The following is a 14,414-nucleotide window of genomic DNA, read 5'->3' on the forward strand; positions in this document are numbered from 1 at the left end:
CTTTGGGGAGGGTCACCATTTTCGTGCAACAATTAGAATGCAAAATGAGGCTGATATAGTGCTTCGTCCTGAAATATCAAATCATAATACATGTCAGTCTATTCCGCTAACCGTCAACATTTTCCCATAAAAAATCTTTATCTGTATATTTACACATGTTTTGTGATTCATGTAAATGTACTTTGCTTTGCAGTGGCAGGTAAAAAGTGCACAAGGGTACAAAAATTTGATATTTGGATTTTATTTATAATGTTTTATTTATAATGTTGATACACTATACATGGTAGTCTATGACAATACTGAATATTTTTTTCAATGCCAAACTTGCTATACTTCTGCACATATAGATGTTGGATAATGGCCATTATTGTACGTGATTAGAATAGGGTGGTTACAAGTGCATATTATGTGTTCAATATTTTCACCGAAATATTGATTCAATATACTTCGTAGTCTATAACAGAACTATGAACACTTTTTTTAAGTGTAAAACTGACAATATCTGTGCATTTATGGATGTTCAATAATTGATATACATGTACTTGATTAGACTAGGGTGGTAATAAGTGGGTGTGTGCGCAAGAAATTTGATTTTGGAATTTTACCGAATGTAGATTCACTATACATAGTAGTCTATGAGGAAACTGTGAACATTTTATCCTATACAAAACAAGCTAAATCTGTGTATTTATAGACGTTTGATAATTCATTTTAGAGTACTTGATTAGACTAAGGTGGTTACAAGTTGATGTATGTGCAAGAAACTTGAATTTTGCAATTTCACTAAAATGTTGATTCACTATACATTGGAGTCTATGAGAAAACTATGAATAATTTATTTTCAATGTTAAATTAACTAAATCTTTGCTTATAGGTGTACAACAATTGATATTAATGTGCTTGATTAATATGTTTTAATGTAAAAATGAACTAAGCTCCTGCTCGGAAACTCCTTGATATAAATGTCGCATGATGCCAGATACAGTGTTGCTCGATGTTAGTGTAGTCGTCCCGAAGCAGACACCCAGACGAAAAGGCAGCACGATCTTAGCGGCTGCGTCTTCCCCAAATCAGACTCTTCACTACGTTCTTGCACGGTGACTTCACAAAATTTAACCATCGTTCTTGATTGTTGTTGCAGTATGAGCCAAGGTTGAACTGTTTTTAATCATGAACGTGGTACGTCCATGTTTAAATTGACCTTTGCGCACATTTTGGTCGTTTTCTGCTTGGCTTTTGTAGCCCTCGCTTGTGTTTTCGACGATACTGAGGGCGAGTGCCAGCGTTAATCTGCTCATGAACGTAAAAATTGTCTGCTTGATATCAGAAAGGTTTGCTTATGCATCACATGGACGTAAAACGAGACGTCCAGGTCGCAGTGATTGTGAACCGGACGAGTTCAGAACACTTATTGCGTAGATGTTAGCGCATGCGCACTATACCGCAAAGACTATTGATCTCTGCATGTTTATCAAAGATGTCATAGTCGGTAATCCGAGACCGTTAAGACAAAAGAAAAATAATTGCACGCGGTGTAGATGATAATTTGCCATTTTCGTCATATTTCAGGAATTTCCCGGTACGATGTGACCCAACACATTTCGCCAACAGAAAGACCACGTGTCAGTGGTTTGAAATTTGAAATAAAAGAATCAAAGTGAGACTTGAGTGGACACTGTGGCCAATCTGTATGTATCAGGGAGACAGTGCAGTGGCAAAGAAAATCAAATCCAACCAAACACTCCAAGCACTTAATATTATAGGATTATCAAAGTATATCATAGAACCATAATGTTGGCTTGAATAAATTTGAGAAATGGCTTAATTATGAAAAAACACATTAGTGATAAATGTGCTGGCACGGCTCAACCAAACTGAACAGAGGTTACACTATTGACTTTTGGTAATATTATATCATGGTATCTGCCATGTACATAGCAAAATTTGTCAACTTTGATTTAGCCTATCTGGATATATTTCTCTAATTAGAAAAGTTCGTTGAATATGCAACCTAGTAATTAAAAGGCGTAAAGAGCAAGGCACTTTACTTCTCTGTGCTCCATTAGGGTTGTTGGTTATGGGTATTTAGAAGTACTCGACCTCAACGAAAAGAGGTGTTTCACCTATGGAGTTATCGAGTTAAAATATAGATTAAAAAAATAAATAAATCTAAATCTTAAAAATCTAAACTTTTGATCAATATAGTTTCTTCATTGTACAGAACAAGTTTCGTCTACTTAGGTCAAGTCAATCAAGATATATAACCCTAATTAGGAAAGTTCATTAAATAAGCAAATTGGGAATTGGCTGAATTAAAAATGCTTAATGACTTTCAATAATGTACATAGCAAGTTTCGTCAACTTTGGTCGAGTCGATCAAGATATATGTACCTAATTAGAAAAATTCATTAAATATGCAAATATGACTTAGCTAAAGTAAAAATGCTTTATGACTTTCAATAATGTCGTAGCATTATATCTTCCATGTACATAGCAAGATTTAGCAACTTTGGTCGAGGTAATCAAGATATATATCCCTAGTTAGGAAACTTTACTAAACATGCAAATTAGCAATTAACTTTCATGTCACACCGTTATTTCTTTCATGGCGGATAAATCCTTGTATGATTTCCATTTGTAACAAATCTCATCCAATTCTGTACAGCCGTTCTTAATGTAGATCTGTTTGAGAAATTCTTGAATATAGCCTTAATACACAGATTTATTAAATATGCAAATGAGAATTAATCAAGCCAAACCCACTAAACTTTCAGCATACTTGTTCTTTAGGGTATTGAAAGTATGTGCAAAGTCATATCACATTTTGTTCAGGACTTATTGACATATGACCTAATTACAAAATTCATAAAAAATATGTTAATAACCAATTAATTTACAAGCCACATCCAATAAAATCTAATCAGATCTAAATCTTATCGTGAAAATCCTACATACCAAATTACATGATATTAGACCTAACGGTTCTTAAGTTATGAGTGGAACAATATCCGTCTACGGACAAACACACAGATATTGCGGCGACATAGGACACCTTGGGCGCTAAGTTTGCGCCACGGTGTCCAAAAAATGCTAAAATTGACCCTTTAACCTTAGTCGCATCGTTAAAATAATTCTCTTGTGTACGGTACTTACTAGCATCGATAATTTATAAGTTTCAGGTACGGAAGAATTTATCGCTGCTTCATTAAAAAATCTAATCACGGGAAAAATCTTCTCTATACAATCAGTAATACAGATCAACAAGTGGAGTTGTGGTTGAACATCCATGGTCGCGATTGTGATTGTTTCTGATGTACACAAAACTATGTACATGATGTAACCGTCTCACTTTCCATATACAAGGAACAGAATTGACGACTCACTGAAAAACTTAGGACTGTAGTTATTCAATTTTACAAAGAGGCTTTCCGACGGATTTGTGAAAATAAATTTGGAATCATATTTATGTAAACATATAATTTCTACGGGCCATCATATAACGCTTTATTTCTACATTTACTCTAACTAGGAATAAAATAAACATAAAAGTATACTTTTCAGGATTTTTCATGAAATGCCTACTCGATTCCCTCCCGTTATTAGAATTTGGTTTCGTCGTGCTAACCATTGACCTTCCGGTAAACTAGCAGTCACGCTCCTTACGTGTACACTGAGAGAAAGTTTAACTGTAACAGTCTCGCTGGCCGTGTCGCTCAATCAGTTTCTGAAAAATGAAACGCGAAAGGGCCGTTGATTTCACTGTGGATAAACTCTGAGCAAAGGATATCGAATGCAAATTGTGACAGAACTTGAAACGATCGGATCGGAGTAAATAAAGAAATTAGTATTTGTCCACGCGCAATCTTATTTAAATCCGATGAAGAGATTGGTCGGTCTTTTAAATTATCGTATTACGGTCTTTTGTTTTTATGCCGTCCTTGCCGCACTACGAGGACCGCACTGAAAAAACGACCCTAATACGATAACGTATAAGATCTACCCACCTCTAATCAAACTGGTCCACGCGGTACCATTACTAAGGCCGCTGATAAAATGTCCATCCATCATAGCACAATACGAGTAGCGTGAGACAACATATTGCCGAACTGGTGATGTGACCGATTGTCAAAGAGGTAGTCATCCCCGGTAGACATCGCCATTTATTGCGTATAAATGCACTTTGTACTCTTTCAATTTTCCTGTGATATCCTTTTCAAAGTATGCCACAGCTAATACAGCTAAAACAACTTTCATGATTGTTATATCAGTGTATCTCAAATATGCATAGCGAGTTTCGTCAACTTTGATCATGCTAATCCAGATATATCCTTAATTTGGAAAGTTTGCTCAGTACGCAAATTAGTGATCAGCTGAAGTAAAATGCTTAATGACTTTTGATAATGTTGTGTAATCATACTATCTTCCGTGTACACAGACAGTTTCATCAACTTTGGTCTTGTCAATCAAGATATGTAACCCTACTTATGAAAGTTCACTCAACAATGTGCAAACTGTGCAAAGCTGCTTAATGCCTAGGACAACATTTAAATACCCCGGACAACATAGTCAATGCCTAGGACAACACTGTAAATTCCTAGGACAATTTGGTTAATGCCTATCAAAATGTTGTGAATGCCAAGGACAACATTCTGCTTGCCCTGGATAACATGTTAAATTCCCAGGACAATATAGCAAACGCTTTAAGCAACAAATAGACATGATGACAATAATACTTACAATATGATGTTGTTCACGTAAATTATGGCTTTCCATAATTGAATGCATTTATAGAGTGCCGAATTTTTTTGTGAATATCATGTTATTGTTCTGACGAAGATTATTTCTGGTTCGATCACACAAAAAACTCAAACCAAGAATCAAATAAAGGTTACTGTTATTTTATTAAAACAATCTCCAATTGTTGTAAGTGGTTATGTATAAATGTTTGAGGTCACTACATTAAAACTGACTAGTTTACGTACAAGCTCTGATAAAGCAAGCTTTGCTAAAACATAATCCAATTATGTTTTCTTTAATGGTATTATCTTGTATGAAATGCATGAAGAAATAAGCATTGGACTAACCTGCGAAATTTTCAGTTTGCAGTATTCCAGCCTGTAGAGCTCTCATGACAACATCAACATCACGCTCGTCAGTTTCCTTCATTGCCAAACACCGCCCAATGCATAGATTGCGGAGATTACGGACTTTCACGCCAAAGGACATGATGCTAGTTCTTTGTTGGGCATCTCCAATTCCTTTGGCAGTTTCTGTATCGTAGGTGAATACTGCACGGTACATCCACAGTGCATTTGTACACGCGTGTAACGATACCATATCAAGTTGGCCTGTTAAGGGAGTGTGAAATGACAAATTGTAAAAGAGGAGTCTGGGAACAGTACTAGATTAGCTTTCACTGCAGTGCTTGGAAACTTGAAAGCTTGAACCAATAAGACACGTACTCAGATGGAGACCAAGATATAAAGTCAGGTGTAAGGCTGCCTTCACAAACACGTCGGGGGGGGGGGGTTCCAAAAACGTTCTAAGATTTTTTCAAATAGACTCTAACAAACTCAAAATTGGTTTATGTTACCCCTTCTGACTTGCTATAATTTTGAAGTCCCCCTCAAAGGAAGGCAAAATGAGCTTCGAGAATCCAACGACTGCCACCATTGTGATAAAACTCTCCACCCGAACCACTGAACTTAACTCTACGGTAGCTTGACAACAAGCCTACCTGAGCGGAGGTCCTCACAGAATATAATTTCACGTTGCACTGCCCTCGACTTACTAACGACTACCTCAGTCTCCGTAGCTAAACAGCACAATGATCTTGCGATCGGGAGAGTTTGGGCTGACTATCACAGTAGAAAGAGGCGAAATTTGGTAAAAATCAGCAGAGCTGGGAACAGTGTGTGTGTGGGTGTGTATGTGTTTGTGTGCGTGCTTGTGTCTGTGCCTGTGTCTGTATGCATGCAAATTACTTAAAGTAAATGTAATTATATCTGTCATTTGATTAAGCCTAACTTTTCCTAACGTCCTTACTCCCATTTGGGCCATACCATTAGAATATAGTCTTCTATGGTTTTCAAATATTGAAATTCAATGTACAATATTGATTTGTTTTTGTGGCTACACTCTTAAACCAACCCAGGGCGTTTGCTTAACAGCGTAGATTTCTCAGCATTGATTTTGTGTAGCTTATCTGATATACGAAGATTACATCATGTTCTTATGTTTGAAAAACTCAATGCTTTGGCAATAATTGACCATCATGTGGTACATCAAAGCCCCAGTTCAAGTGTTTGAGAGACAAAACATACTTTGATAGTTCAATATTGTCACGGTAAGAGAATGGCTTCGATACACACATCAGAGACGGATAATTTCGCTCGCAAAAAGGCACAATTTATTGAATAAACTGGCATCATTCAGGCTTCAACTGCATCTCTAAATTCATACCTGCTATCCTCTTAGCGTCAAAAGTGACCCTCTGTGCATTTGCGTACGATTTCAAAGGGGCCCTTTTTAACAACATCTGTCGTACACTCCACGGCTCAATCAGCATACTCGATAAATATTTCAACCAATAGCGGACTGACAGTAGATGGCCAATCACAGCACCACTACTTTCGAATATACTTTAGCTGTTGTCAGAAGCAAACAGTCTGTTTCCACGCTTTTTCTCTTTTTTATTCTCAGACTGTGTTCACAAAAAAAAACCAGCTAGGGGGGCTGGAGGAATTTAGGGAGGATTCGAAAATTTTTGGGGTAGTGAAGGGAGGACTTGAGAGTCTTGCTCTGCCTTGTGGGGGACCTGAAAATGTTTTGTTAAAAAAAATCTAAAAATGAATGAATTTTTGTAGAAAAAAAAACAAAAACAAATAAGTAAGCCTAGTATTGGGGCAGATGCTGCAACTGTTGGTAATTTTTTATAAATATTTCTATGCAATATATCAAATATAGTTTCTGCCTCCCTATAGCATGGTGAAACTCACAATTTTCTGTTTGTTGACAAAAGCCTACATATATGAATATTGGGTGATAATTGAATGAGAGGCAAGACTGAAAATAACTTGTCAATTATACAAATGCCGGGTACATATTCACGGGCTGTGTTAGCAAGCTTAATACTGGACAGTTCAACACGCTGTAGGAAGTAGAACAAGAATGCAGTTGTATTAACTGCACAAACTTTTTGTCAAAATTATCAAAGTTAATACAGCTACTGCCCTGCTATTGCTCACGGGCAGTGTCATTGTCACTGCATACCGGCAGTGACAGAGATAGCTCTGACTATGAAGTAGCTGAAGAAGAGCTCGGGTCATGTGACGCTCATGACAGTGAAACATACTTGTACTCAAGATCAAGCCAGAAAGACCTGGAGACTTGAAAGTTATCAGGGATTTTTGATAGGCATATAAGAATGATCAAATATTAAAGAGAAAAGATGGGGTCACCTTGCTTGATTTTCTAAATTTTCACATTCTCATCGTACAATAACACAAAAGTAAATATTTGTACAGTTAAGACTCTAATTTCTGAAAAAATGTGTGAATTATTTTAATTTTACCATAATTACACCAAACATTTCAGAGATTACACGTTTATTTGATGGAACATTTTAACCTTCCAGAATTGTCACATTTGTAAAACTTATAAGTAGCATATAATATAATATAGCCAGGAATTAACAAATTGAATATCCTCTCATGATCTCATTTTTTATGCTCTTCAGTAGGTGCCGTTGGCCTGGTCAGATCGAGTTGGATTAATTTATGTCGGCTTTGGCTGATAAATAAAGAGAAAGTTCACTGATGTGTTTAAAAATGTATCAATTTGAGAACTTTCCTTAGGAATATGGCTCCATAAACTGCGAATAATAGGTATTGTTGAACATCTGTGAGCAGAACTATGCAATACATATTTATTTTTTCTTAATTGCGTGCATCCCTATGTATGGCTTTATTATAATTGGGGAACTTGAAAATATTTGATCATATAGACTCGAAAATTTTGAGGGTATCGAGGGGGGATTTGAAAAAAAAAATTTCCATCACAATTCCTCCAGCCCCCCCCCCTCCCCACCGTTATTTGTGAACATAGCCGTACGAGGACCCACAAGCGAATGTGGGTATGTCATCATGCGGTAGGGAATTCAACGGGAAGCTAGATTTAATACACATAATACACTACTGAGAAAATTGGCGAACGTCAAGGATAGTGAAGATTTAATTATAATACTTTTCACTTTATTTTCACCTATTTCATCCTATTTTAATTATTTGAATTTATTCGTGAATTTAATTTATTCATTTTAAATTTATATCGTGATTCAACTACCAACATAAAGTACGTTACAAACACAACTGGAACTTTTTTGTGACTATAAGATCTTGAGCATTTTGTTATAATCTGTTTAAAAATCATCAATCTAACAGTGTTTTTGTGTGAAGACGAGGGCAAAATGAAATAAATTATAGTTAATTTCACAATTATCAAATACATCTCTAACAAATTTTATATTTTTGTCTAGCTTTCTGCACTCTCAGGAAAGGAGAACCCATTAAATGTAACTGACTTGTCAATTTAGTTTAGGTTTAAGTGAAAATACAAATTCCCTTTCCAAGGTTGATTTGTAGGCATTTGCTATTTTCACCGAACGATGCATGATAAAATTTTAAAGTTTCGATGGGAAAATGGCCTTCTACCTCTATCCAAATCAGTTCTGCTGTAGCGTATGTTTATTGGTGACCTCTCTTCCAAATGATTTGGTAGCTGTTAAGAAAATGACTTGTACATTTGTTTATTTCATATACAAGGAAATGAGACCTGGTAAATTTGAACAAACTACCCTTTTCTTGTGAGTGTGCTAATTAATGCTGGAAAATTTTAAAAAATCACTGAACTATTTCAGCCCTTCTATTAAAAGTGAACTATTTTTGTAATCAATATCATCTGTTTGTTGAAACCTTAAAATATTAACGGCCAAAACCAACAGTTTTTGTCTGGAATTTTTAGGTACTGTACAGAGATGTCTTTGCAGCTTTCAGGGACCACTCCGAGGAGACCCTACATCTTTTAGAGACCACACTGACATGACCTTGAAACTTTCAGGGACCACCCAGATGAGTCCTTGAAACTTTCAGGGACCACCCGGATGAGTCTTTGTAACTTTCAGGGACCACCCAGATGAGACCTGAACCTTTCAAGGACTATCCTGATGTGACCTTCGCTCGTCAGCTTTTGCATTCACAAGCATCCTACTTGGTAAAGCTGACAGGCTGAAAAGATGTGGTCCAACTTCCTGCACATACAGCGTCAATATTCATGACGGTCGAAGTTAAGATTATGTAATGGCTTAACACGGCGTCCTCATTGCTCCCATGTGTGATTGGTCGGCCGGCTCCGAAACACGTCTTTGCGTATTTATCATGCAACGAGATCTACAAGGCATGTTCTCCCCGGCATAAATGTGATGAACTGGGCAGTGGCTGAACCTTCAGTCGACTTAGACGAGCAGTCATGGCGATTAATGGTAACGTACTCGCTCGTTGAAGTATGCTGTCGCCAGCCGACGCGCCGCTCGTCTGAACAGTAAACAATTATTCGCAAACAATCATTTCATGATGGCATATTCCATTTTAACCTACAGGGGCACCTAGGGCGCACCGCGCGATTGTGTACGGTCCTGGGTAAGGTACATATTGCTCTTTTATGCTGTAAAGTGTTCCCATCGTTTAAAATACTGTGGTTGTATGTTACAGTCTTCATGATTAATTTGGAGATGTAGTCAATGATACTTTTCTCGTTAAGTGAGACACCGAATCGTACACCAACTAATATAGTTCTTGCTAATTAACATAGTAAAGGTCACGGGTCACATTGTTGTGAGGCTCTGCATTGTTTGAAGTCGAGTGTGTAAACGGCGCGATGTTCGAATGAATTTTGTCCACTGCATTAATTCCTTCGTCGGGAAAGGTTGCCGATTCTTAATGTAGGACGTCCAGTACCCCAATTATTTAATGACAGGACTACATCGAAAGCAATGGAATACTGGATATCGCCGATGAATTTGATGTCTGTTACCATGGTCCTTTGTGAAGTGACACTGACAGTGCTGTTCCCGATCTCGACAATGATGTCAGCAACTGTGATCGTAGCATGAACATGACTAAGACTATGAGTCCTTGAAACTTTCAGGGACCAACCTGAGGTGTCCCTGAATCTTTCAAGGACTATCCTAATGTGACCTTGAATTTTTCAAAGACCGCCATTGCAAGACGAGTCCTTGAAACATTCAGGGACCACCCTGATGTGTCCCTGGATCTTTTAGAGACCACTCTGATGTGACCCTTGAAACTTTCAGGGACCACCCGGATGAGTCCTTGAAACTTTCAGGGACCAACCTGAGGTGCCCCTGAATCTTTCAAAGACTATCCTTATGTGACCTTGAAACTTTCAGGGACCGCCCAGATGGGTCCTTGAATCTTTCGGGGACCACCCTGATGTGTCCCTTAATCTTTTAAAGGGACCACTTAGATATGACCCCTAAACAGTTTTTACAGACTGGCCTAGAGAGTCACTTTGAAACAGTAAAGTACTAATCAGATATGATCCCGAATGCTTCAAATGCATCCAGGTCCTCTAAACAATACAGCAATCATCAAGTTTTGACCTTTAATTCTTGACATTTTGAAGAATGTGTATCAGTGATATGAAATATCCTTAAAAAAATTGTCAAAAAGGATAAATTTACAATTTTTGAAAAGCAGATGGCTTTAAATACTACAATTTTTTATACTACTTTAACATTTAATTCGATAATCACAGTTTTGATATTTTCACTAGGAAAATCGATGATTACTAAATGCTTCGAGTAAACCCTGTCTTTGAGAGCATATTCTGTGACTTTTACTGTTCATCTTATAATCACAAAATAGTTCCAATTGTGTTCGCATTACCCCCTTCCATAGAGAATTGCTTCCTACGACTCTAAACTGTTGTAGATATTGTGTTGCGTTTGCACCGATTACAATCTAGGAAAGTAAACTAATTTAACACATTCAAAGCTTATTACCAAGTATGACTACCTACCTTCTTTCCTTAATTCTGCTTTGATATCTCTGTAACTTTGCTCGAGCAGATTTAGTAAATCTCTTGTGTCTTTGTTAAATAGGGACCAAATGTACACTTTTGCGCCTTTAGCTTTGAAGTCATACAATCTATAAGGATCTTGCTCATCGGGATCCCAAATGGGACAGGTTTTCCCTGCAAAGCAGAAAAATGTGCATGAATAAACGTTACTAGTCAAAGCCTCTTTGCTGAGCGTATAAAGAAGTCACGGTTCTTCAGATACTTGAACTCAAGAACTACTAGAGATACCGGTCAAATGTTAGCAAGTAGTCAAAATCAGTGAGACAGAGTCATATCCAATTCCAAAATGGATGATTCACTGACCGAATAATGTTGTTCCACTTTTTTATGTCCCATGTACACAAACAGTTGACGATGAAGTGTTCTCGACCAGAGTCCCCATCAACTTTACTTTATTAAACAAAAAGTTCTTTTATTCAGATATATATTGACAATTAACAAATAAGAGAACAACGAATGGAGTAGAACGAGTTGAAATGGAAATATTGGATTAAACAAGGTGTTGAAACTAAGATACAGACTTATGTAACAACGCTAATACGTGAATAATAGCACAGTAAAATTTAGAGGCTCAAATAATACGAACATTTACAAATGACACAAAAACCAATGACACCAATAACTAACCAGATATGAACTGAATATGCTCACGTGTTTTACAACAGGTTTATCAATAGAAGTACGCTTCACAGAACAATGAGATATATGTTATCACTATATGTAGCAGGTTTTTTCCAACTTCGCACAGTACTCACTAATTACAAAACTTTAATTAATATGCAAATGAGCTGTTAATTAACTTGACACTACTCTGTGCTTTATGGGACAATTAGATATCCATCAGATCAACATTTGCAGTACGTTTTATTTAATTTAATGCTGTAATTTTAGAGTAATGTCACTAATTACAAAGTTCATTAAATATGCAAATAAACCCTAAATTAACTTGACACTGTTCAATGATTCATAGCACAATTATCTATTTATCGAATCAATATCTGTAGCACGTTTTACAAAATTTTGGTGCCGAAATTTCAGAGTAATATACCTAATTGCAAAGTTTATTACATATGCAAATGACCCCTTAATTAACTTTATACTACTAAATGCTTTACAACACAGTTAGATATATGTCGTATCAGTATGTGCAGCAGTTTTCATCACATTTAATGCAGTTATTTCGGAGTTATATGACTAATTATAAGACTTCATGAAATATGCAAATGAGCTAATTTTTAACTTGACACTGTTCAATGCTTCTCAGTACAATTGGATATTTATCAGATCAACATATGTAACAAGTTTAATCAAATTTAACGCTGCAATTTTGGAGTAATATCACTAATTACAAAGTTCATTAAATATGCAAATGAACCCCTAATTAACTTTATACTACTAAATGCTCTACACCACAATTAGATATCTGTCGAATCGGTATCTGCAGCAAATTTCATCACATTTGGTGCAGCTATTTTGGAGTTATATCACTAATTACAAAACTTCATAAAATATGCAAATGACCTATTTGTTAACTTGACACTGCCAAACACTCCTCAGTACAATTAGATATTTATCTAAACAATATCTGTACCAAATTTCACTGACTTGGGTGCCGTAGTTTCAGATTTATATACCTAATTACAAAGTTCATTAAATATGCAAATGAACCCTTAATTAATTTCACACTACTAAATGCTTTACACTACAGTTAAATATCAGTCTGATCGGTATGTGCAGCAGATTTCATCACATTTGGTGAAGTTATATCGGAGTTATATGACTAATTACAAACCTTCATAAAATATGCAAATGAGCTATTTATTAACTTGACACTGCCTAATGGTTCTAAGTATAATTAGACAGATATCAGATCAATATTTGTTGCAAGTATCATCAAGTTTGGTGCTGGAATTTCAGAGTTATCTCACTTATAACAAAAGTTCATTAAATATGCAAATGAGAAGATAATTGATATGACACCTATGACACACACAGTATCATCATAATGTTCTTAAATTGTCATCTGTGAAAGGTTTCATGAAATTTTGTGCAGTATTTCTTGATATATGTCTTCACTGTCATTACCGTCTCCATAGGGAAATCATTGTACGGAAAAAAACGATATTTAATTTACAAAATTTAATTTGTTCAACAAGTGAATATCATGTGTTCAATCCTTTAACACACTTATCGTTGAACGGCGTCCATGCGTCCAAAAAGTGTTACAGCCCTTCGAATGCGTAAATGCGTTCAATTTTTTGAACACATTTTATGTGCAACGTGTGTTCGGATATGGAACACCATGTGTTCAATATAATGTTTGATGAACACATAGTGTTCAAAATCTGCACACGTGTGTTCAAAAATTGAACGTTGGTTGAACACGTAGTGTTAAATTTCTGAACGTTCTGAACAAAACTGCAAACTGCAGAGTATTTTCACTAATTAATATCAAACATGAAGTATTCAACATATATGACATTCTCAACAACCACGTTAGAGTATCTTTGCAAATGCGACAAATAATATGAAAGTACATTTAATCGATAACAAACCTGCACAAAAACACGGCATTGAAAACAAAATAAAGAACAAAAATAGTGAAATAATAAGCCTTCACAGCAAACATGGCAATGATCAAAATCAACAAAAATAAAAAAAGAAATAAATGCAAGGCCAAAAATTAATATATAAGGGAACCAAAAATGTCTAAATTTTATTTAGACATTTTGGGTTTCCCTTCTTTTCTTCTGATGCGAAGGAAGAATTTGCCGGCCCACCCCCGGGCATAATAACTGAACGCTCCCTTAATTTAAAGTCAATACAAATGAAGAGTATAAATCAACCATTACCTGCAATGCATTACCACCCTAACCTTAATATGTAGCATTGCATCTCCTTTTTACAAGTTATAGAGGGAAGAGGGAATTTAGTGAATATCGTGAACTTGGGACCTTTCTTTTCAATCATTTCCCCCTAAGTTTCCAAGCCCCCAATCCTAACTCTGACCCTAAAACAATAAATTATCGCCCCTTTCAGAAAGTAACCTTTTACCTCATTTCTATAAGTACGCACATCTAACGTCGTTATTAATCAAAGTTTAGTGAGCTTCGCCCAGTGTTTGTGCATGGACCATGGTTTGTGTAGTTGGTTGTCACGAAAATCACGAAATTTACCGGTTTACAAGGCTACATTTATGATATACAGCGGCTTAGGTATGCACGAAAATGAACACAGCTGACAAGGGTTTGAAACAG

General features: G+C 36.2%; 1 protein-coding gene across 1 annotated transcript in view; it reads right to left on the minus strand.

Annotated features, from left to right (window-relative positions):
- LOC139121473 (uncharacterized) overlaps positions 1-14,414 on the minus strand; it is a 67,968-nt gene that overhangs the window by 49,332 nt on the left and 4,222 nt on the right. Inside the window, exons 3-4 of the mRNA XM_070686373.1 lie at positions 11,098-11,271; positions 5,085-5,348 (exon numbers count right to left, since the gene is read on the minus strand). Of these exons, the coding sequence (XP_070542474.1) occupies positions 5,085-5,348; positions 11,098-11,271 (438 nt within the window). The remainder of the gene's footprint in view (positions 1-5,084; positions 5,349-11,097; positions 11,272-14,414) is intronic.

This window comes from Ptychodera flava, chromosome 21 (assembly GCF_041260155.1).
Source record: "Ptychodera flava strain L36383 chromosome 21, AS_Pfla_20210202, whole genome shotgun sequence".
Classification (NCBI taxonomy): Eukaryota; Metazoa; Hemichordata; class Enteropneusta; family Ptychoderidae; genus Ptychodera; species Ptychodera flava.